General features: G+C 48.0%; 5 protein-coding genes and 1 long non-coding RNA gene across 16 annotated transcripts; 4 read left to right on the forward strand and 2 right to left on the reverse strand.

The window, feature by feature from the left end:
- The first annotated feature begins 825 nt into the window (after positions 1-825).
- cep43 (centrosomal protein 43) lies at positions 826-4,677 on the forward strand. Of its 2 annotated transcripts, none has more exons than XM_029849890.1 (12): positions 826-1,019; positions 1,738-1,791; positions 1,867-1,921; positions 2,030-2,118; positions 2,210-2,332; positions 2,402-2,449; positions 2,511-2,623; positions 3,095-3,192; positions 3,304-3,369; positions 3,708-3,738; positions 3,873-3,960; positions 4,038-4,677. In XM_029849890.1, exons 1-12 carry the CDS (start codon positions 936-938, stop codon positions 4,116-4,118), a joined length of 930 nt encoding a protein of 309 aa, XP_029705750.1. In that variant the 5' UTR covers positions 826-935; the 3' UTR covers positions 4,119-4,677. The 2 variants fall into 2 exon arrangements, with proteins under 2 accessions (XP_029705750.1, XP_011616926.1); XM_011618624.2 differs by having other exon boundaries at positions 827-1,019; positions 2,520-2,623.
- ccr6a (chemokine (C-C motif) receptor 6a) lies at positions 4,465-7,743 on the forward strand. 2 transcript variants are annotated; one of them, NM_001308665.1, is given in 2 exon segments: positions 4,465-4,550; positions 6,451-7,742. In NM_001308665.1, a coding segment is annotated over 1 exon segment (1,107 nt). In that variant the 5' UTR covers positions 4,465-4,550; positions 6,451-6,457; the 3' UTR covers positions 7,565-7,742.
- Positions 7,744-9,023: 1,280 nt separating this feature from the next.
- On the reverse strand, positions 9,024-10,938 carry LOC115252963 (uncharacterized). Its single transcript, XR_003891260.1, has 3 exons — positions 10,804-10,938; positions 10,644-10,710; positions 9,024-10,568 (listed from the first exon to the last, which is right to left on the reverse strand). It is a non-coding gene; the product is annotated as an uncharacterized lncRNA (long non-coding RNA).
- Positions 10,897-15,921, forward strand: LOC105418662 (C-1-tetrahydrofolate synthase, cytoplasmic-like). 5 transcript variants are annotated; one of them, XR_003891251.1, is made up of 12 exons: positions 10,897-11,029; positions 11,459-11,561; positions 11,682-11,766; positions 12,651-12,710; positions 12,862-12,915; positions 13,004-13,140; positions 13,711-13,811; positions 14,254-14,390; positions 14,457-14,568; positions 15,288-15,410; positions 15,527-15,598; positions 15,680-15,921. XR_003891251.1 is itself a non-coding variant. In XM_011618622.2 (12 exons), the coding sequence occupies exons 3-11, from the start codon at positions 12,534-12,536 to the stop codon at positions 15,578-15,580; spliced, it is 795 nt and encodes a 264-aa protein (XP_011616924.1). In that variant the 5' UTR covers positions 10,897-11,029; positions 11,459-11,561; positions 11,682-12,533; the 3' UTR covers positions 15,581-15,598; positions 15,680-15,921. The 5 variants fall into 5 exon arrangements, 4 of the variants coding, with proteins under 4 accessions (XP_011616924.1, XP_011616925.1, XP_029705457.1 ...); XM_011618622.2 differs by having other exon boundaries at positions 11,682-12,545; positions 15,283-15,410; XM_011618623.2 differs by having other exon boundaries at positions 11,682-12,397; positions 15,283-15,410.
- A 617-nt stretch (positions 15,922-16,538) lies between these two features.
- zbtb25 (zinc finger and BTB domain containing 25) lies at positions 16,539-21,343 on the reverse strand. 2 transcript variants are annotated; one of them, XM_011618616.2, is made up of 3 exons: positions 21,209-21,343; positions 18,566-18,747; positions 16,539-18,313 (listed from the first exon to the last, which is right to left on the reverse strand). In XM_011618616.2, the coding sequence occupies exons 2-3, from the start codon at positions 18,736-18,738 to the stop codon at positions 17,149-17,151; spliced, it is 1,338 nt and encodes a 445-aa protein (XP_011616918.1). In that variant the 5' UTR covers positions 18,739-18,747; positions 21,209-21,343; the 3' UTR covers positions 16,539-17,148. The 2 variants fall into 2 exon arrangements, with proteins under 2 accessions (XP_011616918.1, XP_003977506.1); XM_003977457.3 differs by lacking the exon at positions 21,209-21,343 and adding an exon at positions 19,435-19,979.
- zbtb1 (zinc finger and BTB domain containing 1) lies at positions 20,100-24,272 on the forward strand. 4 transcript variants are annotated; one of them, XM_003977456.3, is made up of 2 exons: positions 20,100-20,238; positions 21,255-24,272. In XM_003977456.3, exon 2 carries the CDS (start codon positions 21,259-21,261, stop codon positions 23,263-23,265), a length of 2,007 nt encoding a protein of 668 aa, XP_003977505.1. In that variant the 5' UTR covers positions 20,100-20,238; positions 21,255-21,258; the 3' UTR covers positions 23,266-24,272. The 4 variants fall into 4 exon arrangements, with proteins under 4 accessions (XP_003977505.1, XP_011616921.1, XP_011616919.1 ...); XM_011618619.2 differs by lacking the exon at positions 20,100-20,238 and adding an exon at positions 20,326-20,562; XM_011618617.2 differs by lacking the exon at positions 20,100-20,238 and adding an exon at positions 20,587-20,738.
- Positions 24,273-24,675: the final 403 nt, after the last annotated feature.

A 24,675-nucleotide genomic window follows, 5' to 3' on the forward strand; every position in this document is an offset into this window, starting at 1 on the left:
TGCACTGCAGTTTCAAGCCCACAAATTATTCGATGTATTTGATATTTTTCCTCAAAGTAATTGTATAAAATTAATTTCCTGATGTTGAGCAGCACCTTGTCTTTTTCTGAACAATTGGCTTTTTTCCTGGGGCTTAATATGAGCTCTATACACAAGCTCAGGATATTGTAGACGGACGTCCAACATTTTTAGTTTAGGTTTGGAAGCAGGGTTTCAAATTCTGAGTGTGCAGAATATTTTTAACATCTGTGGAATTTACAATTAATTATTAACACTGTAAAAGTGTAAAAGGATATCTCGGCTCGGCGTGGTTCAGTTTATCAGAGGTAGAAGTACAATTACAGGCCGTTTGTTATCATGCTGTCCAATATTCAGATCCAACTCAGGTTAAATCTGACGATTCCAGAATAACACTGCGACACAGTGGCTGTCACTAACTAAGAACAACAGATGGATTTAAAAAGTAAACAATAAATAACTAATGACACTTTTTTTTTTTTTAAATATAGCAGTGCTTTCTTCATTTTAATTTTATCTCGGCAGAGGATCTTTTACATCATAAACCGATTAATTTATGATATACTGTATAACAGCCTTGTTGTGCCTGTCACAACGACAGCGTAACATGGAAGCGTAAAATGTGGGAACAATCAAAAATTCAGCAGGACAGACGAATGTAACCCACATTCCGCGGAGGATGTTCAATCATCCACCTAATCGAGGTCGAGCATGCTGGAAAAAATTCGCACAAACAGCAACAGAAACGTTTGAAAAACATGTCCAGCAGATGGCGACATGACCCCGAATGGGGGGTTTTGCCCCGTAACCAAATACCGAAGAAGAAGAAGACGACGAAGAACAAGGAGAAGAAGAAGACTGTTTGTTTAGATTTCTTGTCCCTCAGCGAAACAATTAGCTCTAATTAACTTCTAAATATGTCGGCCGCGGAGGACGACACGGAGCTGAGAGACCTGTTGATCCAGAACCTGGAGAAGAGTGGAATAATGAACAAGCTTAAGGTTCGAAAGCCACAGTCACTTTTCAGCACTAGCAGTGCTAGGCTAGGCTAAGTAGGCTAATGGTAGTTCCAAGTTGCTATCAAACAGTCAGAAAAAAAACTTAATCTCTCTCGCTCTTTCTTCATAGATGCATTCACTGTTATTTCAATAGTAAAATAACATAATGTTAGGTGTTTCTCAGAGCAATTTTTCACTGGTGATTAAGAGACAGGCCATTTAAACACATTTCTCATTTGGGAAACACGAAGTTGTAGAAATGACACCGTCTTAAACTTATTATAGCTGAAACTGCACATTCGACTGACCTCAATCTGGTGATCTTGTAAGGAGATCGAGATCAAACTGGCAACAATGCATTTGAACAGATTGATTTTTATTGACCAACATAATAGTTTAGGAAACAATGTGAATCGCCTCCCAAATCCAAAATAAGCATTATTGTGTTGTGTATCAGAAGAGGCACTAGCTCAGTCTGTAGGGTTCTAAACTGAGGTCAAGCCCCAGTGTGGACAAACACGTAGCAGGTGTTCTGATCATAAGGTGCCGAGGTACCATTGAGCAAGGCACCAAATGCTCACGTAGGGCCCTGCAATGTACTGGTGACTCCAGCACCCTCTCTGTGACCCTAAATAAGAAACAGGGACAAGTGAAAAATATGGTGCTATGTTGAGGTCTTTATGATCTAATGTCGTATTGATGATGTTTTATGTTCCCGCAGGCAGAAATGAGGGCAGCAGTGTTCCTGGCAATGGAAGAGCAGGACAAACTGGAGGTGAGGCTTTGTTCCCTTGATGTGCTGCAGAGGGACGTCCTGCTCAGGCTCATCTTCTTTATTTGTTCCTTTCAGAAAAAAGTGCCTGTCGTCAACGAGAACTTGAAAAGGTGTCTCAACACTGAAGATGGTTAGTATGCATCAGGTGGAGATTTGGTGTTATGCTGTAGGAGGAAGAGCCACTTCTGATTTATGGTGATAGACACAATAGACACAAACCCTGCACCTGTGTGTGTAGGTCAACTCATGGTCGGGCTGATCCTGGATTTCCTGCAGGTGTTCCATCTGGATTTCACCTTGTCTGTGTTCCGGCCAGAGATCAACTCTGTATGCGTTTATACCTTTAGAATTTGATCTGTATTTATGAGACTCGCACTTGTGATTCATCAAACCCTTTGTTGTATTTCGTGGTTCATAGGGAAACGGTCTGGATGGGAGGGACGCAGTCTGCAGAGAACTGTGCCTGTCTCCATCTGACAGCAACAGGAATTCTCCACTGCTGCTAGAGCTAATCAGGAGGATACGACACGGCGCCAACCAGGTAGCTATCATGTTATTTAGCTCACAGCTGCCGTGCAGGCAACTACCAACCTTGTTCTTCCTGTCCCAGAGTCCAAGATTTAATGGCCAGAGTGAGAGAGGACCTGCAACAGCAGAGGTAAGACCAGAGAGAAGAGCTAATGCAGCTAAGTGTGCACATAAACAACTGACAGTAGTAGCGTTCACAGAGGCAGGAGACGCATCTGGACCTGGACCTGGAGGAGGAGGACCACCACGACGGAGATTCATTTTTTGACGATCCACTGCCCAAACCACAGAAGACTTATGGCTGGTAGGACTGATGTCACAATGCCCCTGCTTTGTTTCGCCCTAATGGTCCTAGTGATGAGACCTGCGTGCCCCCACAGTGCTTCTCTGCTAATGCTATGCTAGCACTTTGACTAGCATCTGTGCTCCATCGCTGCATCAACATGTAACATTTTTTACCACTCGCTGCATAATGAGATGGGGGCTCTGATCTCACACACACAGTCAAACGTGCACACTCGATTGGTGTATGACTCACTTTAACATCTCACTTAAATGCGACACATTGTGACAAGTTTTACAATGAGCATTGCTACAAGAATACACACACTCCTTCACCCACGCAGCTCTGAGTGCAGGGACAGAGGTGGCCAGCAGGGTGGTGACAGGTGATCTGCCATGTCAACGTAACGCTCAGTAAAGATGGGTTTCAGGGAGCATCGCGGGACCACCACCTCCTCACCCACAGTCTTTGATCTTCTTTCTTCAACATCAGGAAAGCGGAGACATCCAAGACCAGAACCAGTCCAGCTGGGTCCCTCTCTGAGAGCCAGAGACTGGGAGATGGAGAAGACAACGTGTCAGAACACCGGGGTCCGACACACAAACACAAATAAAAGCACACACACTCTGACATGTCAGATATGTCCTGTTGTTGTTCTTTATGCTGAAGCAAATCATCTTTAATTTCTGTTCATGTTTCAGATTCCAGAGAGACCAGCTGCCGAGACTCAAAGTCACCAAACAACAGAAGTTCTTTGCTACATTTAGGTAATTTAGTGACATCAAATCAGGCAGAAAATTCCTTTAAATGGCCCGACTCAACACCACCACCTAGTGGCTATTGCGTGCACAGTCATTGATGAGATAATCTCTTAGTGATTAAAGCAGTAGATTTCACCAGCATTAAACACTACAAATGTGGAACATTGAACTATTAATGTGGCAGAGAAGACCTCAGAGTATGACTGACTAAAAACTAAGCCAAAAGATGAGTGTAATGCTGAGACTGGCCTGCCTGTGGCAGCAGTGCGCTCTTAATACCAATATGACACATTTGATCCTAAAATGAAAATAGCATCATTTTGACAGCTGAACTCTTTTTATAGGGGACCTTGAATATGGTGATGACTTTAACAGGTAGGTGTGGATCCTCTGTCAATTGTGAATTTGTCAATAACAAAGCTGCTATAGGCTGCTGGGGGTAGAGAAACATGATCAGCTGACAGGAACAAGTTGTTTCAGAAAACATCTTTGGTTTCTGTTGCCTTCAGCCATCGCTCCATCTTGTCCAAGAGTGACGTGAGCATCGGTGAGGAGATCGAGGAGGTTTCCATCGAGGGTCCAGAGCACAGTGACAAGGTGAGCTGCCAACCTGTATGAACACACCCAGCCTGTCGTGCATGTGTTGTGATGGTCTGATGTCTGTGCTCGCTCAGTTTGAAGGAAGCACCGAGGACGTCAGCGTGTCTCAGCTCAGCCACAGTCACGGAGCCAGTTACATGGAGGATGTAGCCTGACCGCGGCGCCAGCGGTCCCACTGTGGAGCGTGGAAATTTAAGGATTTTGGTGACAGCTGTAGCTAGCAGCGTTAGCCTCACTCTGTCAGCATCGCCTTTACTTCAGACTGTCTTACGTTGTCGTGCTAAAATGTCAAGAACCCGCTGTAGTTGTACCCTCAGTATCCCAGAACCACAAAGATGAGATCTTTCTTGCATATTTGGTTTCTTGCCTCTGTTTCTGGGCTGGTGAGAGATGAGCAAACGTTGTTCCCACGTCTGTTCCACTAAGAACGCGACACAGTTGTCAGCTGACGTGAAGCGCCACTTCTCGCTGCTTTAGAGCGAGCTGCAGGAAGACCTCGACACATTTGCTTCCTTTCATCAGTAGCGGATCATCAGCACCGCTCCACCACAAGGAACCTACAGAGAACCTACAGCAGCACCGCACTTGTGAGTTTTTGTCCTTCAGGGTGTTTCTGTCTTTACTTTCTCAACTGAATGTTTCAGGGAAACATAAAAGTCACTTTTAAATGAAGCTGTTGTGTAAATAAAACCACCGTTTTCAAGTTGTGCTAAACAGTGTAAATGTGTGTGTTTCACTGGTCCCACTGAGGACCTGGATCTCGGTCCTGGACCCTGGCACAGAAGCTTTATTCTACTGCAGGACTTTTACTGAAAAAGGGACGTGAACGCAGCACTCGTTTGGTGCTGAAGCGGTACTTTAACCAAGACCTGAACACACCTGTGCGTTAGCTGACCTTTAAAACATGAAGTGAGGTGTAACCGCATGTGCAACAATTGTCACTTCAGAAGACGAGAACCAAATATTTCAGGAATTTACAGGTTGCCCAGGAACAGTGCTGCCTGTGCCAGGCGTGAACACCCAGCTCTCCGTCCAACAGCTCCCAGCTTCGTCACCCCGTCGGTCTAACCTGACGGAAAGTAAGCTGGAGACCAGAAAATCATTTGACCTCTGACCTCCACCAGCTGAACCTGCCTGCTGGGATCGGACCACGATCAGAAACCCTAACCCTAACCAGCTTAGAGGAAAGTTCTGGATCAATCAGGCCTGTTAACGGGGGCTCTGCTCTGATGGACCAGCACTCGGTACCTACTAGATTAAAGCTTCTAATGCAGGGCCACCAGCTAGAAGAGTAACGCGTGTGTCAGCGTGCAAATCTCACACCCACAAGAGGAAACAATTCAGTGAATTCTTCATTTGCTGACAGGTTGTGATGTTATGCAGCGAGGCTTTCAGTGGAAGAGATTCAAAGTCAGAATAAAGGAAATAAATCAAGAATGTTTCCAATAAATCAGGGCGAATGAAAACATCAAAAAAACCAAAGATGACTCATGATATCTGGGTGTGGCTCTTGACCTCAAAGATCAAGAAAATGCTCAAAATGCTCAACATTTCCACCAACGGGCACTTTGCAGCGAATGAAGGTGATGGGATGACCGCCTGTGTCCTCAGCTGGAAGGTCTCCTGAAGCGTCTGTGGGCCGAGTGTTTGTGGTCCGATCGTTTTTACCTGAACCTTCACGGAACCGTCAGCATTCACACTCTTTGCTGCTTTATAATGGGCTTGTAAAACATCCTCCCAACCTCTTAAACACAAAAATCATTGAAACTCGATCTTCTGTGACAATCAGTGCTGCTTCTGCTCCACATTTAGGACGTTAATGTGGATAAAACCTCTGGTGCTCAGGTTCCTCGTTCCCTTGGCCTCTCAGCTCTTTGCCCCCCCCATGTTCCCACGGGCCCGTGGCCCCTCTGCCCGACTGTTTGGTGACCCCTTGGAAACATGATTATCATCTCTGAACTTTGGTCTCTTTCAGCTCTAAAGTCGAGTTACAGTGCTCAACCACCGATTATCTCAACTGGGTCAGCGGCAGTTTCAGGTGTCGTTTACCTCGTTTCTGCATGCTTCCACCAAACAATCCGGCACCTGAAAACAAAAAGCCACAAGTACCGACGCCACAAATGGAACAACAGCAGAACTGGTGCTAACGCTCACATCATCACCGAGGCTCAGATCTGAGAGAAAAGCTCGTCTTTGATGTGAAATCAAGTTGGCTGCCGCCCATGAGGCGGCTTCTTCCAGCGTATCTTCAGTCTGCTCGTAGAGCTCTGCATGTCTGAGCAAAAGTTTATGTGCTGCTAGCGGTGACAACAGGTAGCACATGTTAGCAGGCCCTGAAACAGGTCAGCCGGCTTAAATTCTCTTTGTTGGTTCATCTTTGGTCCAGACTTTCCCAGCAGGTTTGCTTTGCTTTTGGCATTTTGCTAAGATGTTCAGCTGGGAGCCATTCGAGTAATCGGACTGTTTTCTAACTTGTGTCCGCTGTAGGTGGATCATGAATTGGTCTCAGGACAACGAGAGCATGAACGACTGGCCTGGACCGTGTTCCAATGAGAACGCTCGGAACGTGGAGGTGGTCCTTGGCCTGTATGTGCACTCCATCATCTGCCTGCTGGGGTTCCTGGGAAACTGTCTGGTCATCATTACCTACGCCTTCTACAAGAAGACAAAGTCCATGACTGACATCTTCCTCCTCAATGTGGCCGTGGCCGACCTGCTCTTCGTGCTCTCGCTGCCGCTCATCGTCTACAACCAGCTGTGGTCCTGGCCAATGGGGGCGGCGGTGTGCAAGCTCCTGCGAGGTTCCTACAGCGTCAACCTCTACAGCGGAACGCTGCTGCTAGCTTGCATCAGCGCTGACCGTTATGTCGCCATCGTTCAGGTGCGCCGCAGCTTCAGGCTGCGCTCGTTGCCGCACAGCCGTCTCATCTGCGTCGTCGTCTGGACTGCAGCGGTCCTGCTGTCCGTCCCCACGTTCTACTTTTACAACTGGTATCAGCCTTCTCACAGCTTTGAGGCCTTCATGCTAGATGATGACAATCTCACCTCCTTGGTGCCTGAGCATGTCTGTGAATTCCAGTTCCCGGACGTCGGCACGGCCTGGAGGACCAAAGTGTCGGTCCCCAGCACCCAGCTGGCTGTGGGCTTCATCCTGCCATTGCTCATCATGGCGTTCTGCTACAGTGCCGTCATTCTCACGCTGCTGAGAGCCAGGAATTTCCAGCGCCACAAGGCAGTGCGGGTGGTCTTGGCCGTGGTGGTGGTCTTCATTGGGTGTCACTTACCCTACAACGTGACGCTGCTCTATGACACCATCACCATGTTCCAACACAAGTCCTGTGAGGAGTCTGACCTTCTGAGTGTGACCAAGACGGTGACACAGACGCTTGCTTACCTGCACTGCTGCCTGAACCCGGTTCTCTATGCCTTCGTTGGTGTCAAGTTCAGAAACCACTTCAAGAGAATCATCCAGGATCTGTGGTGTCTGGGCGCCACTTATAGAAGACCACGGCACCTCTCCAGGGTTACTTCAGAGATCTATGTGTCCACTCGCCGCTCCCAGGACGGATCCAGCGATAATGGCTCATCCTTCACCATGTAGGACCACTGGGTGGATCTGGACCAGAGAGACTCTGTGGTTCTGCTCGCATTGTTAAAGTTATATCAAATTTGGTCTGTTTTCTGATTAAAAATGAAAATAAAAACATTCGTTTTGGTGGTTGAGGGGACAATGTTGGACAATTAGTTGAAACAAGAAATAATAAACTGGTCCTCCCAGGCTCTGGAGTTGATTATTCTTCCTTTTTAACATCCTTAAATAGAATTTGTGGTGCATGTGAGGTACACAGGAAAGATATCCATGTTTCTATGTTCCAGCTGTGCAGAGGGGTCTCACACCAGAGACTAGACCAGGTCCTCTTGTCCTCCTGGCTGAGCTCTGGACCACAGAGCTGCTGAACTCCTAAAGACATGTAGAGATGCACAACTACAGAGTTGGTGCTGTCGTCACCAATAGAGGGTTCTAACTGGAACATCTCGGTGGTCCGGTCTGGGATCCAGGGTCATTCATCAGCACCACGGTAGTGCTGAACCTCTCTAACATCATCACCAACCGTCTCTATGACAACAGACGTCCATCACTGTGACCCCCGGGAGGTTCCCAGCCCTGTTAGTCCACATGTCTATAGTTGTGATGGTTCAGCCTTGACGTTTTCAATTGGACAGTGGTCCAGTGTTCCTAGCAGGTGGAGATGCCAGAACTCATTCGGAGCACTGCCGAGGTACCTTTGAGCAAGGTACTGAACCCACGAATGCTCACATACCCCCCCCACCACTGCAAAAGGTTACGTGTCTACTGTCCTACATGTCCACCCTCCCAGTAGACCAGCAAGGATTAAAAGATGTAGCACGGAAGAGCTGAAAGAACAGCTAGACCATCTTGGGGACCATCTTCATGTATCTCGTTAGTGTCAGGAACAACTTTGTGATTAGAGCAGCATCACATGACCAAAGAACACACGTACACACCTACACAAAGACTGCTGCGGCTGTTAAATACAGGGAAAAAAGCATTTATTTGACAATTGCTCATAGAACTGGGCTGGGCTTAGATGACCACAGGTGACGTGGCCTCATCTGATCATGGACAGCCAATCAGGGTCATTGATCCAAACATTCCAACATTGAAATATAAAAGTGAAAACCACAGTTACAGACATTATTATCCACTCATCACAGAATCATTGAAATATTTCAATTCACCTTCATCGTCCATTAGACCTTATCGCAACTGAAGAACTTCCAAGAACATAAAATTTACTAACTAAGCCTGATCCTGGAGTGATCCTGGAGTGATCCTGGAGTGATCCTTGCCTGTAAGTCCTCTGTCGGATGTGGTTCCTGGGACAGATGCTGTGAGGCCCTTGTCCCGGGGCCAGTGGTCCTAAACATTTCACATATGTCTTCCCACTGTAGAAGTGTTGAGAACCACTGGACCAGAGAGGACCAGAGAGGACCAGGGAGGACCAAGGAGGACCAGAGAGGATCAGAGAGGACCAGAGAGGATCAGAGAGCACCAGGGAGGACCACGGAGGACCAGAGAGCACCAGGAGTCCGCCTGCAGATCTGCTGCTCCCTCTGATCCACCACTTTTTATACCTGGTCTTGGTTGGCAGTCTGACCGGTTGGCCTGGGTCGGCCCTACCTGCTGGTCCAGATGAGGACACACCTGAGCCGCATTGACGTGGACCCGACTCACCTGCTCCACCTGTTCATTAAGCTGCAGGTTTGTACTCAAACACAACAATGATCTGTGATTGATCTGAAGGGATCTGATGGGATCTGTGATTGATCTAAAGGCTTCAGTCACTCTGTAAAAACTCCCCAAGAAAATATTCAGACTTGTTAACAGCAAACTCGTGTAGTTACACCACAGCCAATAAAAACAGTGTCCCTGACGACTGTAAACAGCCACCGTGTCTCTGACTGGTCTCACACACACACACACACACACACACACACACACACACACGCACACACACACACACACACACACACTCACACACACACACACACGCACGCACACACACACACACACACACTGATTGGCTGATTCTCTGAATCAGGCTGGTGTTTTCTCAGGTGAAAAGGAAGTGAAACAGGTCAGAGTTCATTCCTCACACAGCTCGTCTTTCTTGATTGGCGCCGTTCGCTCAGGTGGGTCACACCTGTGAAAAACGCTTCTCACGTTTTAAACATTTGAGCTGAAACTGTGATTTTGGCGCCTTCAACCATTCCATGTCAACACGTGAATGAGACCCTTTGTGATTTCCGATTGTTCGTAGGCATCGTAAACAGAAACCTGATTGTCTTCACTCGACCTGGTGGGTGCTGGTAGCTCTGTTGTCTGCTGGAAACTGGGCTGAGAAGTGGAGGTTCTGGGTTCAAATCCTGGTATGGAAAAAATATGGAAGATGCCAGAACACCTTCAGAGCACTGCCGAGGTACCCTTGAGCAAGCTACTGAACCCACAAATGCTCTTATAGGGCCCTCCCATAGGTGCCCCCTCCCCATGACCCTAAAAGGAGTAAAAAAAAAGAAAACAAAATTTTACAGATTAGCAAAAAAGTTGAACTCTAATCAATCAGTGTGATCAGCTGATGAACTGAGATCAAAGAGGTGAAAGGTTATCACGAGGGTGAGTCACAGATTGTCGAGGAAACAGGAGCGCTCACTCTAAAGGGCCTTTCAAACATCTTGGTCCTTTAAAGAAAAAGTTCACAGGAAAATTCATCTGCCTGTTTTTCTCTTTAGTCATGGCTGACTAACCATCCCTTTAACCCTCTGTCACCCTTATAATAACACAGAAACTACATTTGCAATAGCCAACCAGAAGGTGGCAGCTTCACCCTGCAAATTTACTGCATTACTACATTTCTTCCAGGAACTTTACCCAAAGGCCTCCGAGGAGGGTGGGTGTGGCCTCCGATGAGGGTGGGCGTGCCCCCTCGATGCTCCGCCTCCAAAGAAATGACAGATTTACCTTCAGTAAGCAAACAGTTCACACGTGATAACAGCGTTAAATCATGTTTCATGCCACATGTTTTCTGGGGAGAAGAAGGAAAAGAAACACATGAGAAAGAAACAGTTTTGCATTCCACAAACTTGCAGCATCGTCTGACCTTTGACCCTTGATCAGTACGAGACCACCTCATCTGTCCCCCCCAGCAGAAGGACGCGCTGGCCAACCTGAAGATGTCACGTGGTTTGCCAGCACACACCAACAGACAGCATGAAAATGAGTTGATTACATAAAGCTGCACACAGTGATCCCTCTCACACCTGTTGCTTTTCTTCATCCTGCTCCTCTTCCTCATCTAACTGACTATTTTCACTCCTCAAAACTATGAACTCTCATTGGCTGTTGGGAAGGTGGGACGGTCCACCTCCAGGTTTACTCTAGTTTGATCTTTGATCTCTCCCACACACACACACACACACACACACACACACGCGCACACGCACACACACACATTCCTGCTGCTGTAGTTTTCTGCTCTGCGCTCAGGTAAGTTCTCCTTCACTTTCTTCTGCTTTAATTCAGACCCTTTATTTCCACCATGTTGGTGCAGCTGCTGAATCGTGGGAGAGTGTTTGGTTTGTCTCCACGGGGGAGACGTTTCCCCGCAGACATCGGCTGTTAAATGTCAGTAAAAGCACGCAAAGGATCTGGCGTCAGACGCGTCCGATGGTTCTGGTTGCAAACATTCAGGTTGTGATGGATTAAAAGTTGATTCGCTTCTGCTCACATTCCCGAATCCGAAGAAGGATTTAAAAACATGCGACACTTCAGGAATTCTGAGTGACACGTACTGCTGCATTAGGAGAACAGCTATCCCCCACTGATCCATAACCCAAAGTATGACACGTCCACTGAGACACAGGTTTTTTCCTCTGTATGAGAAGAATCTCCCCCCCCCCCCCCCCCCTCTCTCAGCCATGCTCTCCTTTGCTGCTACTGCACTCCGGGTCGGAACCCTGGCTGGTCGATCCGGCCGGCGTTCCATAGCAACTGTTATCTCTGGCATCAAGACGTCCAGGTGAACCAGCCCTGATCCTAATGAGTCCAGTTCCATCCAGCACGGGATGAGATGATGTCTGACCAGCCGTGTGTGTGTGTGTGTGTGTGTGTGTGTGTGTGTGTGTGTGTGTGTTTACAGGTTGGTGAGGGAAAGGCTGAAGGCAGATGTAGAGAAGATGAAGAGTCAATTGGCGGGGTTCAGACCAGCACTGGTCATCTTACAGGTCAATGTGATACAAACGCAATGAAAATACACATCCTGTTAGCGTTAGCCTCAGCCTCAGCCTGATATTGTGAACTGTGGCCATTCCACTAGCGGTCTGGTTTAGATTGGCTTGGGTGAGCTAAAGAACCTGAGAGCGGTGCTCTTAAGGGAGATGCTCTTCCCACTTGGGATGTGCAGGTCCAAGATGCTGTTGGTGATGGTACGCTGTTACATTTGGGTCAAAAATCACAAGAGCAGATTTAACGGCCACATGTATTTTTCACCTTCGTGAAGATTTGCATAATTTTTCTCCTCGTAAAACAGTTCCCTCTTTTTTAGCATCCACATGGAGCCAAGGCTGCTCCGGGTGAGTTCTGCTCATTCAGAGTTTGTTTATGGCCATTTGATGTCACGGCGCCTTGGCCCCAAGTCTTCTTAAGGGCGGCTCGGCTCAGCTGATGTACAAGCTAACGTGGGTTGTTAGCATGAGCTGATGATCCATAACCAGAGTTCACTTGTTTGGAGTTTTCATGATCTTTCAGACTTACGAACGACGCAGACCTTCCCAGAAAAAGAACCTTCGCCCAGACCCAACAGCTGTGGTGTGAAAGCAGCCTTGGTGTCAATCTGACAGTCTGATAACACAACCTGTGAGCTTGTGGTTGAGAATGCAAGAGAACATTTTGTTTACTCCAGCTGTTCCTCCTCTCAAGAACTCCGATAACATGAACTTTCAGGGAGGCCTGACTTGCACTGGTGGTCCAATCAAAAAGCTTCTGTGCTTTGATGACATCACAGGTGTCATTGAAGACTTGATCAGCCTACTGAAGGCTAATGCTAATGCTAATGATGCTTTTCTTGTTATTTTATTAATACATGTTTTTCTATATGAAACTGTTCCAGGTGGGTGACAGAGACGACTCCAACCTTTACATCAGCGCCAAAATGAAGGCTGCCGCCCAGGTTTAGGTCACATGTTTCACAGAAAATTTTGTTTGTTAATTTGAAATAAATTACAAACATGTTACAACAGAAACGATCTTTCTTACCCGTTGTGGATGTAAAGGTCTTCTGTATCTAAATGACTTTGCTCACTGTTGTCCTCATCGAACAGATCGGTATCGACGCCAAACATGTGCGGCTGCCAACGTCGGCAACACAAGACGAGGTCGATAACGACGCCAATGATGATGTGCAGCCTTGGCAGCTGGGCAGTGCTGACCTCTGACTTTTTCCTGTTTCCTGTCACCCTGCAGGTCTTACGGAACATAATGTCCATTAACGAGGACGAGAGCGTCCACGGGCTGATTGTTCAGCTTCCTCTGGACTCTGTTCACCAGATTGACAGTGAATGCATCACCAACACAGTCTCACCAGACAAAGATGTGGACGGGTCAGTTCATCTTCTGTTCTGATTTCCTAACTTTTGCTTGTCTTTAAATATGTATATGTGTCACATGAGTCCATGAGTTGGCTTTAGACTTTGACTTTAAACTCCGTCTCCTGACCTACGAGGTCCTCAGCGGCTCCATCATATCTGGAGGAGCTCCCAGCCCCAGATCCTGCCAGTAGAGCGCTCTGCTCTCTGTGTGCTGGTCTACTGCTGCTTCCAGAACCGTTAACAGTGTTAATGGGAGCCCAGCCCCCTTTAGCTATCAGGCCCCCTGCTGTTGAACCAGCTCCCTGTCCAGGTACGGGAGGATGATGAAGATGAAAACCTTCCTCTGTGGGACAGTTGACACTCAGTTGTTCTGTAGCTACAGTTGTTATGCTGGCTAAGCTAATGCCAATAGTTAGAACAGGAGCAGCTAACCTTTAGCATCATCTTAGCTATGATGCTATAGGCTGCTGGGGTAGAGAAACATGATCAGCTGACAGGTTTCTGACTGTTTACAGCTGCATGTCTACACTTCCTCTCTCCCATTGTGTGTGTGTGTGTGTGTGTGTTCACGTGTGTGCATAGCCTGAGCTGCATTAATGCAGGAAAGTTGTCTCGGGGGGACCTGGACAGCTGTTTCCTCCCCTGCACCCCCAGTGGCTGTCTGGAGCTCATCAGGCAAACAGGTAAAGTAGAAGCCCCGCCCCTTCCAGTGACCTGTATTCCTTTCTATATTGATCTTATTGTTCTTTCAATGTTTGCTTTATCTTTGTATTGATGTTTGCTCTGTTGTTTTATTTTATTTTTTGAGCCCTTTGATTGGTTGTTTCTGCTGCCAGTTCCGCCCACCTCCCACATGAATTCTAAAATAAATCCTGAAAATTACAATTTTAAGAATCAAATCAGGATTTTATGTTTTTAAGGTCACGCTTTTCATTAAGAGGCAGAGCTCATTCTGACTCGTTGTCAAACCTTATTTATGGCCTCACAAATGATTATCAGAATATTAACCCTCAGATCGTGGTTGTGTCACACATTATGCCTGTTAGCAAACGGTCATCTGTAAAATCGTGGGCAACTTTTATTCCCATGGAGAATCATTCAGACCTGCTACTTCCTGTTCTGTAGGTGTGTCTCTGGCAGGAAAACATGCAGTTGTGATTGGTCGCAGTAAGATTGTTGGAGCACCGATGCATGACCTGCTCCTGTGGCACCACGCCACTGTGACCACCTGTCACTCAAAGACACAAGACTTACCTGAACAGGTGACCACACGCACCTCCACAGACTTTGGCACTTCCTCTGTTTAATCATGTATTTCCTGTGTACAGGTAAGCCGAGCAGATATTCTGGTTGTAGGGGCGGGGAAAGCAGAGATGGTCAGAGGAGAATGGCTGAAGGATGGAGCTGTGGTCATCGACTGTGGAATCAACCACATACCAGGTACACCCTCATCTACCCCGATACAGCTGATTCACCTGATTCATGCTTGATTCACCCCAATGTTCCCTGATACACCTAATACAGCCTGATCTACCCTGATACACACTGTTACACCTGCCCCGATACAGCTGATACATCCTGATCTACCCTGATACACACCGATACACCTGCCCCGATACAGCTGATACATCCTGATCTACCCTGATACACACCGATACACCTGCCCCGATACAGCTGATACATCCTGATCTACCCTGATACACACTGATACACCTGCCCTGATACAGCTGATACATCCAGATCTACCCCGATTTACCCTAACACATCTTGATCTATCTCAGTTTAACCTGATTTGCACTCATGCACCCTGATCTACCCCACCACATGCTGATGCACCCCAATACAACTGATACACCTGATTAACCCTGATGTGCTGTGATACACACAATCCACCCTGATCTACCCCGATCTACCCTGATACACCCTGATCTACCCTGATACACCCGCTCTGATACCCTGATAAAGCCGATACATCCTGATCTACCCCAGTCTACAATAATCTACCCTGATACACCTGCCCCGATGAAGCTTATACACCCCGATCTACCCTGATCCACGGTGATAATCTCCCTCAGATGTCATGCTATCAACTGATTACCAGTTATCAGCTTGAATCATGTCATCATTTGATCTTTTCGGGGTCACTTCCGGAAGACAAGACGATGGCGAGCGGTAAAAGGGTGGTTGGAGATGTCCACTATGCTTCAGCCTATCAGAAAGCCGGATTTATCACACCTGTTCCTGGAGGAGTGGGACCAATGACGGTGGCCATGCTTATGCAGGTAAATGATCTCCTTTTCATGACTCATCATTTTCTTACTAGCCTGAGCTTTCTGGTTGGGGTTGCTTATGTTATGATGTTCTGTCGTCGTTCCATGGACTCGCTGATTGTTTTTAGAACACAGTACACAGCGCCCAACGTTTCCTTATGAAGAACCACCAAAGCAGATAAAAGGGACACCTGTCACAGGTAACACCACAGAAGGGTGCACCCTGCCAGTGCATAGCCCACCTCAGACTGATGTCAACACATGCTTTTGTCATCATTTAGTGCTCAAAAGAAGAGGAAATGGTTATTCCTGATTGTACGCATCAGATCAACACTCCAGGTTCCAGGTACTAAAGGAGACCTCCATCAGTACCCACCTGTGGACTTGAAGGGGCCGAATGACTGGCGATAACTTGATGATAATCAATGATTTTCATTTTATCCAATCCTATTTACAATGAAAGCTGTGTCTTCTCCTTCTGTAACATCAACATATAAAGTTTGAGTTTGATTTATGCATCACATCAACCTTTTTCTGTACTAACTGACCTACACACAATCCAATCAGATCCTTCTGTCGTGCTGGTGATGTCATAAAGTGGTCTTTGGTTCACCCCCAAAAGAGCTCTGAATTTCAAACATTGCAATGACCTCGGGGCCCTTGTTTTTCCTCTCATCTGTGGCAAGAGAGGCAGGTGAATGTTCATGTCCTTCCCTGCAGCTAGGAAGTGGCCCCTGGGTGCTAAAGGGTACACCCCAGACTGGTCTGGGTCTTAGATCCGACCCCTGGTTTTGCCCCGTGTCCTGACTTTTCCCAGCAGCAGCAGTTTGCTGTCTAATGGGGCTTCCCCACTAGTAGCTGCTCAGCTCAGCTCAACTTGGCTTGGCTCTGCAAGTTTTCCAATGCAGCATGGGTCACCACAGAGGGATCTTTATCAAGCACCACGGAGACAGAGGTCGGTCCATCCAGAGGACAACAGAGCCAGGCAGAACCTGCCCAGTGCAGTTATGAATGGACTCTTCAAGTACCTGACTCGACACAGGAGAGCCACCTCTGCTGGACAGGATCCATCATGTCCAGGACTGCAGGTCTGGCAAACATCTGCTGTTTTTTTTCTTTTAAAAAAACTCTAGCATAACATTCCTGTAAAAACACATTTATTTACATCATCCATCAGGACATTTAAACAGTGAAACACAAATCACAATGGCCAGCCAATAATCAATAATCACTGTCAGCTAGCTCACCTGGACAGGCCAGTGATTGATGACCACAAATGAAAAAATGGGGACATTTTAATGAAGTGTCATTTATGTCACGTTTCCTTGAGCTTAGAAACAGATGTTTGATCATTATTCCCATACTTCATGGAGCAGAATTCCTTGTGGAAAAACTGTCCAGTGGATAAATACATAAAAACAAATTAATCATTCGGTCAATCAATCAACTACGGTGTGATTAATCAATTTAAATAATTTGTCAGCATAAAAAAAAACATTAGAAAAACAACTAAACATCCACATTCTGAAAGATCCCAAGTAAATCTTTTGACGGAGCAATTAGCTGGACATTCAGCTGCACTGGCCGTTAGGGGCTATTGGCTAATACCTTCCTCAATTAAACGCCAATTTGTCCTTTGTTAAATTATTAGAAATGATTATTTAATCAAATGTCTTTGTTACTCAGTACGACCCACCTGCGCAGCGACAGGAAGTCAGCAGAAACAGAGCAGGTCACATGTTAGCATAAGTCACTCGGCAGGCACCCCTTCGATGCTCTCCCGGGAAACCTCGGAGTCCAGTGAGTAGCAGGAGCTTCCGTTGTCCTGAGTGTCCTTGGTGGCTTCTTCCGAGAGCGTGACAGTGCTGACTGAAGCCCCGCCCCCTCCGGCAGTCTCAGTGGTGCCCTCACAAAAGTGGGCGGAAGCCTGGAAGAGCTGGCTGCAGAGGCGGTTGTAGCGGTGGAGGCGGGACGGTTTGCCAGTGTGGGTGTACATGTGCTCCTGCAGCTGACTCTTGTGGGCAAATCGCATGCTGCAGACGGCACACGCGATCTTACGTTTACGGGAGTGCAAGACGGCGGGGCCCGGGCTACAACCTTCACTTCCTCCCCTACTCCTTCTCAGTTCTGCAGCCAGTTGGTTGGCGAGTGCCTGGCTTTGCCTCAGGGCCTCCTCCAGACAACCAGTGTCCAGCTGCTCCTGGGCCCCTGGCGGCCCCTCCTCTGACCCAGTGTCTGGCTCGCCACCCTGCGAAAGTCCCTCCACCAGGTGCGTAGGGTCGAGGGTGTGGCTGAACAGATGCTCCCGCAGACCCTCGGGAGAAGAGCAGCGCTCTCCACATCGAGGACACAGCAAAACCATCGGCCGGTCTTTGAAGAGGAGGCCGTGACCGGGACTGCTACCGTGACCGGGAGACCCCAGCCCATGTTCCTCTTCTCCCTCGCCGTCCTCCAATTCATCTTCCTCCAAACGCTCCTGCTTGATACGAGTCGTAATGTCTGAGTCGTCTCCAGATGCCACAGAGCACACTTTGTGTAAAGTCGAGGTCTGGTTGTCCGACGGGACACCGTCCAAGCCAATGGTGAGGGACCGCCCTCTGCGACCAGAGTGGCTAACATCGGTAGTCCCGCGAGACACCGTAGCGGACTTGTGGACTCGAGGTATCTCTTTGTTGGTGAGCTGGGAGGAGATCTGGATGCCATACAGGTTGGACATACGAAACACGTCGATGGCAGAGTCAGTGGTGCCCTCACTGGGTTTGCGGGACAGCTGGTAGGCATGCAGAAACTTGATCCCCTCCTGTAGACGGCTCTGGTCCACGGGCTGTTTGGGACACATTCCGGTGTACATGATGTGCAGCAGATAGCTGAAGACATCAGGCTGGATGTCTGTGGGCTGGATCTTTATACACTCACTGAGGACACAAACTGCATTCATCAAAGTCAGTTCAAGCACAACTACACAACTTTTCTGAAGGCCATTACTAAGGATATCATTAATCACCTTCAGAAAGTTTTCTGCGTTAAAGTTTGTCATTTTTTTCCACCTTCCTTCCAAATGAAAATGGTTTGATTAGTGTTTAAAGATGATGTTGAAGAGATTGGCCTGATGCTAGCAATCACTAGAAGCTAAGTCATGATGTGATGTAGAACTGATATTCTCCCACCTGGACTGGTGAATGAAGATCATCTTGAAGTAATTGGAGAAGGCGGCCAATACAGCTCGGTGAGCTTTGAAGTAAACGTTGCCAATGGCAACAGTACAGTCACACAGGAAGCCAAACTCTCTCTGGACATTGAGCTGCTGCAGTAGGAAGAGGCTATGTGATGACACCTCCATGACCCCACTCTGCAAGGTCAGGACACAGGCACCTTCAGAACCAGGTCAGCTCTACGTAAGCTGCGAAACACTGACGGGAGCATCTGGAAATGCTTTAGCTTTAAAATTACAGACACGAGTAATTGCTCTGACAGGTTCCAAATATGTTTTAAGCTAAGCTTGAACAGCCAAAGCCCAATGCTAACAATTAGATGTAAATGCTAACAATTAGATGTAAATGCTAACTGAGAATGCACAGATGGCGTTAATTAATATTAATTCACTGTTTATTTTAGAATTTTAATGGAAAAATTAGGCATAGTCTGGCAAAGAGGAGGAGGAGGAAGAGGTTCCTGGACTGAAAGCACAGAACCTGGGCCAACTGCTGCTTCTACCAGTGTTACCATGGCAACTGATGCAGCCGCACACAATTCAGCGTTCATTGGTGGACAGGTCACAAGGTTACCAAGGCGTGACCTCACTAAAGGTCAGCTGACATACACTCAGTGCAGGGGTCTGCTTGACTAAACACACCCATGTGAGCAACCTGACATCACCTCATCCTCCAGCACCTCTTCAATCACCTTCAGCCGACATGCACGCTGCTGCGGGCGCACGTCTAACTGCGCTTCCGCACCCCAGGCAAAACAGTCCATGTGCTCACGTGCACGACATGCATGCGCGCAATGCCACGATCATCGCTACCTAGCGTCTTACCGCTGAAATGTTGCTGAATGTCTGGATTGCTTCTGATGCCGATTTGTTGCCACAGACGATCTCGCACAAATCCGCAACTTGTCTCGCGAGAGAATGGCTCAAATGGCGCTGCTCACGTGATCATATTTTCAACCTAAGGGGTAATTTTCCTTTAAAATACCAAAGATTTAGAAATACGGATACACTTTCCCAAGCAAATTGATTTAATGACTTAGAAAGTGACAACGATGAGTGTCTATCCATCCATCCGGCTGTCTGTCTATCTGATGGTAACGCTATAATAAATGCGTTTCCAGGTAATTTTAATTAATTTTCAAGGTTATTTGTCTTGCCAATCAACAGTTGCAGGTCATGGAATTATTACTCAGATCCTAGTTCCCGCCGATAAATATTGACGTTATGAATACATAAAATAGGTAAAGTAAAATACATTTTGCATTAACAAACAGCAAATACAGTTCAAAAGTTCAGAAGAAAATGATGATTGCATTTATCATCATTTCGTTTAAACAAGTAACTGATTAAAAGAGGGGATAAGCCAACAGGCTGTTCCAGTCCATATTTATGTTGAAGGTCAGCCTGTTGACCGGAAGCCCTGTATGTTGTCCTCGAAATACTTCCGGTAACGTGTCGGGCTTGACGGAGCAAAAATTTGTACGGAAGAAGAAGAAGCAGTAGTAGTAGTAGAAGAAGAGGCAGCTAAGACTATCGTATCGTATCAAAGCTCCATTTTGAACGCAATAAAACCGCTAGGGCGGGAGCCTCCGCGGTTTCAGTGGCGCCTTCACCGGCCTCCAGGTTCGGGTGAGTGGACAGCCTGGAGAAAAACCTCCAGCTGAGCTGTTTGCTAGCTCAGTGAGAGTAGCGGTGCGGGGGTGGCGGGAGGAATGTAAATACCAGAAAATAGTCAGTGTGCGGCTTACGTATGACTTTCAAAATAAACCGCATGTTGTCAAAAAATTCTTTAAGTGGCCTTAATTAAATGCAGCTTCTACAGTCGGTCTTTCACTTAAACGACTCTTAATTGGTGTGTATTGTTTGCTGATTCAACATTTGTTATGCGTGAGAACGACTGGATTTCTGGACTTTTGTTTCGAGCTCTTCCACTGTGACTTCCGCTAACAGCAGGTAGCTTGTAGCTAACCACCGTGTAGCTGGAAGATCCATTTTCTCTGGGCCCAGCTGCACTCTTTTTAGCCGAACAGGACTTTTCTTCACGGCTTCACCGCCTTCCTCCTCGGCGCTGAGCAGCCGTTTAGGTGCAGGAACATCCGGGCCAGCACCAGGCGGCACCGTCGCTTTTAGTATGTTCACGTTTCAAATGAAAACATCAGCTTTCTGAGAAGATTCTGGACAGATAATGTGGTGATGGTAGGAATGTGTGGGCTGAGCTGCACGTATTAAAGTTCTATCCGTAATATGTTGCTGAACCATCACCAATTAATACCATAGACAAGACAAAAACCTCCGAATTTTAGCACATTCGGGTCACGCTAACGCTCCAGTAAATGTTGCTCACTTTCATTGTGCACAGCATAGAAAAGTTCTGAAGAATCCCAGAATTGTTTGCCACAGTTTTGGAAGCTTCTGATGGTTGTAGCCATGCACCCGCTTGAAGAAGCGAATGCTATTGTTCCCACAGGTGTTCCACACAACACACATGCAGTTCTAATTGTTTTTCACATCATAAATTAGTTTTGGGACTTGATCCACAGCAGAGCTGTTACAAACTCTAGAATCATTGTTAATGCTTGAAGTCACTTGACCAACTCACCCACACGGATCGAGGTTGTGACACTCTCTCCCTGTGTCGTCTCCAGGGCGATGGCACGGCCAAGCCACAGTGACCACGTCCTTCAGCAGCTCAACAACCAGCGCGAGTGGGGTTTCCTGTGCGACTGCCTCATTGCCATTGGAGACATCTACTTCAGGGCGCACAAGGCCGTCCTGGCAGCCTGCAGCTCCTACTTCAGGATGATGTTCATCCGGGACCAGCAGGGGGCAGGTCGCCTGGATCTCAGCAACATGCAGATCAGCGCCGAGTGCTTCGACCTCATTCTGCAGCTGATGTATCTCGGACGCATTGTCGTAGGAAGCTATGAATTTGAAGAGCTCCGAGCTTCCATGGTGTACCTACAGATGTACTACATCCCAGACTCACTGGAGGACCTGAGGGACATCAGGAGCTCCAACCTAACCCCGTCCTCCTCCTCCTCTTCCAGCTCCTCCATCGGAGCTGCTGGAGGAAAAATGATGTTTGGAGTCCGTATGTATGAGCAGCAAAGGTCCGCTACGCTGGAAAGCGAGCGGCTATCGAAGGTTGCCGCCAGCGCCGGGCGACAAGCAGTCCCAGCTGCTGCTGGGAGACCAGCGCTGGTGGAGGAGGCAGCCAACACCTCCCTGACTGTTACTCCACTGCTCGTCGACGGAGGAGTTGAGCAACCGTGTGATTTGCGGAAACGATCCAGCGGGAAGAGTTCAGCTTTTAAAGATCGGCCCCGGTTCGGTCGCACCTACACCTGTGACGACTGCGGCTTCGTCTTCAGCTGTGAGAAGCTCCTTATCGAGCACATCTTGACTTGCACCAACCGGAAGGCTTTTCATCAGCCAAGAAACATCGAAGGAGATGAATCCAGTAAAACCGAGAGCTCCACCTCCGACAGTGTGGAGGAACACAGGCTCCTCTGTAAAGGCGAGGAGGAGTGGCCAGAGGCCAAGGCCAGGATTGACCTCGCCATCAGGTCAGTGGCGGCCGGGACGGACGGGGAGGCGGCGTCCACCAGCAACATCTCTGTCAAAACAGAACCAGAAGAAAGTGTCTACTCCGAGATGGAGGCGGTCGGGGTCGGAGATGTCGGCACGCGGAAACCTTTGCAGAGGGAGAGGAGCAGATCGGACCCAGAGACCGAGCCTGGAGTTTCAGGTGTCGGGAACAGCGGGGAGCCTTTGGAAAGCCACACGTCCAGCAGTGAGGATGCAGGCGTCCCCACCAAGCTCCGTAAAGTCAAAGATGAGGAGGCAGAAGACTGCCGTGCCCCCTGTGAGCTGTGTGGTGTTCTGTTGACCGAAGAGAACAGGTCCAGCCACTACCTGTCTAACCATATGGGTCATATATGTGCCTGTGGGAGGTGTGGCCAGGTCCTGATCAAAGGCCGGCAGCTCCAGGAACACGCCGAACGCTGCGGCGAGTCCCACGGAGGGGACTCGGACTCCCCCGGGGAGGATGAGGCGTCCCTGCTGGAGGAGGCCCAGGGGATGGACGAGGGTTTGTTGGATGCTGCTGACCTGGCTTGCTCCCACTGCGGTCTGCTCTTCCAGAATGAGAGTCTGGCATTAGAACACGCCCTGACCTGCCACGACCAGGAGCTGTTCCGTCCCGTACTGCTGGAAGAGGGCGGAGAACCGGATCACCGGCGCAAACACTTCTGCAGCATCTGCGGCAAAGGCTTCTACCAGCGGTGCCACCTGCGGGAGCACTACACCGTTCACACCAAGGAAAAGCAGTTCACCTGCCAGACCTGCGGCAAACAGTTCCTGAGGGAACGGCAGCTGCGCCTGCACACGGATATGCACAAGGGCATGGCCAGGTACGTGTGCCCGGTCTGCGACCAGGGAACCTTCCTCAAACACGACCACGTCCGACACATGATCTCTCACCTGTCAGCCGGGGAAACCATCTGCCAAGTGTGTTTCCAGATTTTCCCTGGGGGAGAACAGCTGGAGAAACACATGGACGTCCACCTGTACATCTGCGGCGTCTGCGGAGAAAAGTTTCGCCTCCGTAAGGACATGAGGAGCCACTATAACTCCAAACACACCAAGAGACTATAGAAACACTGCATCTGCACTCCTTTGTTACTGAAAGCCATAAATGTGAGAAGACACGAATGCACTTGGACACCAAAACAGTTATTCTGCACTTTTAATGTTTATGCACAACAAAGGTGGCAGAGGCGTCGCGGCCCGGTGCTCGGTCCCTTAGGTTCAGCAGCAGGATTCAAAAGTTTGGTACTAAAATGTGCAAACAACCAATCAGAAACATCCCATCGGCTCCAACATGTTCACAATAAAAGTCTTGTTACTGTTTACTGGAATGTTGGAAGGACTTTTATTTTGAAATGGGAACAGTGTTGAGTTGGACTAATTGATGTAGTTTTCAGACATAAGTTGCTGTTTAGCTTCATGCTTTTAACGTAAGGTCACATGACATTAAACCGGCTGGATCCTCAACCAGAAGTCTCACCAATCTGACCATTGGAAGCTTTGGAGACCTCTAGGTCCGTCAATAGATCGGTTCTCAGCTAAAACGAGTCAAGCACGGACTGCTTTTAAACTTGATCTGCTCTATGTGAGCAATTGTGGGCTCGGCACCTTGCTCAAGGGTACTCCGGTATTGCTCTGAAGGTGTTCTGGAGAACCCTCCACTTCTCAGCCCAGAACCCGATCAGACTGAGCTACCACCACCTCATCAGAGACAATCTGTCAGTCAGCCAGATGCTCTTAAACCCAAAATGTTTTGGTACCATTGAGAATAAAACTGGAAGTGGCTTTATACTGACCTGAACCTGACCTTTGACCCTGCTTTTCCTGTCTCATCAGGAAGGTCCATTGTCATTTTGATGCTGGTCTGGTTCTAACCAGTCCCTGAGTGGCAATAAAATCAGCTAGTGGGTCCAGAAACAGTCCAGTTTGTAGCAGCAGGTGGATCCAGCCTACAGACTTAAATCCAGAGTGGATTTGATCGTGGATTGTTATGTGTTTAATATTATCAGAAGCCCACTTCATGGCCACTCAAACGGTTCTGCACTTATAAATAAACCAAATGAGTTTGTGCTTCACTTTCTGTCTGAGTCCAATTTATTTGAGGGCCGGTCCAGCTGGTCCAACCTGGACCATTGATGTGTCGACCTTCCTGGCTGAAGAAGAAACAGGTTTGTCCCCAAGTCAGTCACCTCACTCCTGGTGCTTGCTGGAGATGTTGGTCCCATGGCGACAGGGCTGTGCTGGAAGTCCTGGTGCTCCAGTGAGGTGAATCAGACTCCAGCGAATGAGAATGGAACCTGCTTCAGTCTCAAACAAGAGTGTTATGATCCTGTTTCTCCACTGGCGGCGTAGGTGACCCACCTCACCTGCTGGCTCCTTCTACACCTGCAGATTGGGTTGATTAGCAGGCCTTTTAAGTCTGTGTCCTGGTGGTCTGCGGTGTTAAAACACACGGTTCCAGCCACACTCAAACCTGTT

The sequence above is a fragment of the Takifugu rubripes genome, chromosome 16 (genome assembly GCF_901000725.2).
Source record: "Takifugu rubripes chromosome 16, fTakRub1.2, whole genome shotgun sequence".
In the NCBI taxonomy this organism is placed as follows: Eukaryota; Metazoa; Chordata; class Actinopteri; order Tetraodontiformes; family Tetraodontidae; genus Takifugu; species Takifugu rubripes.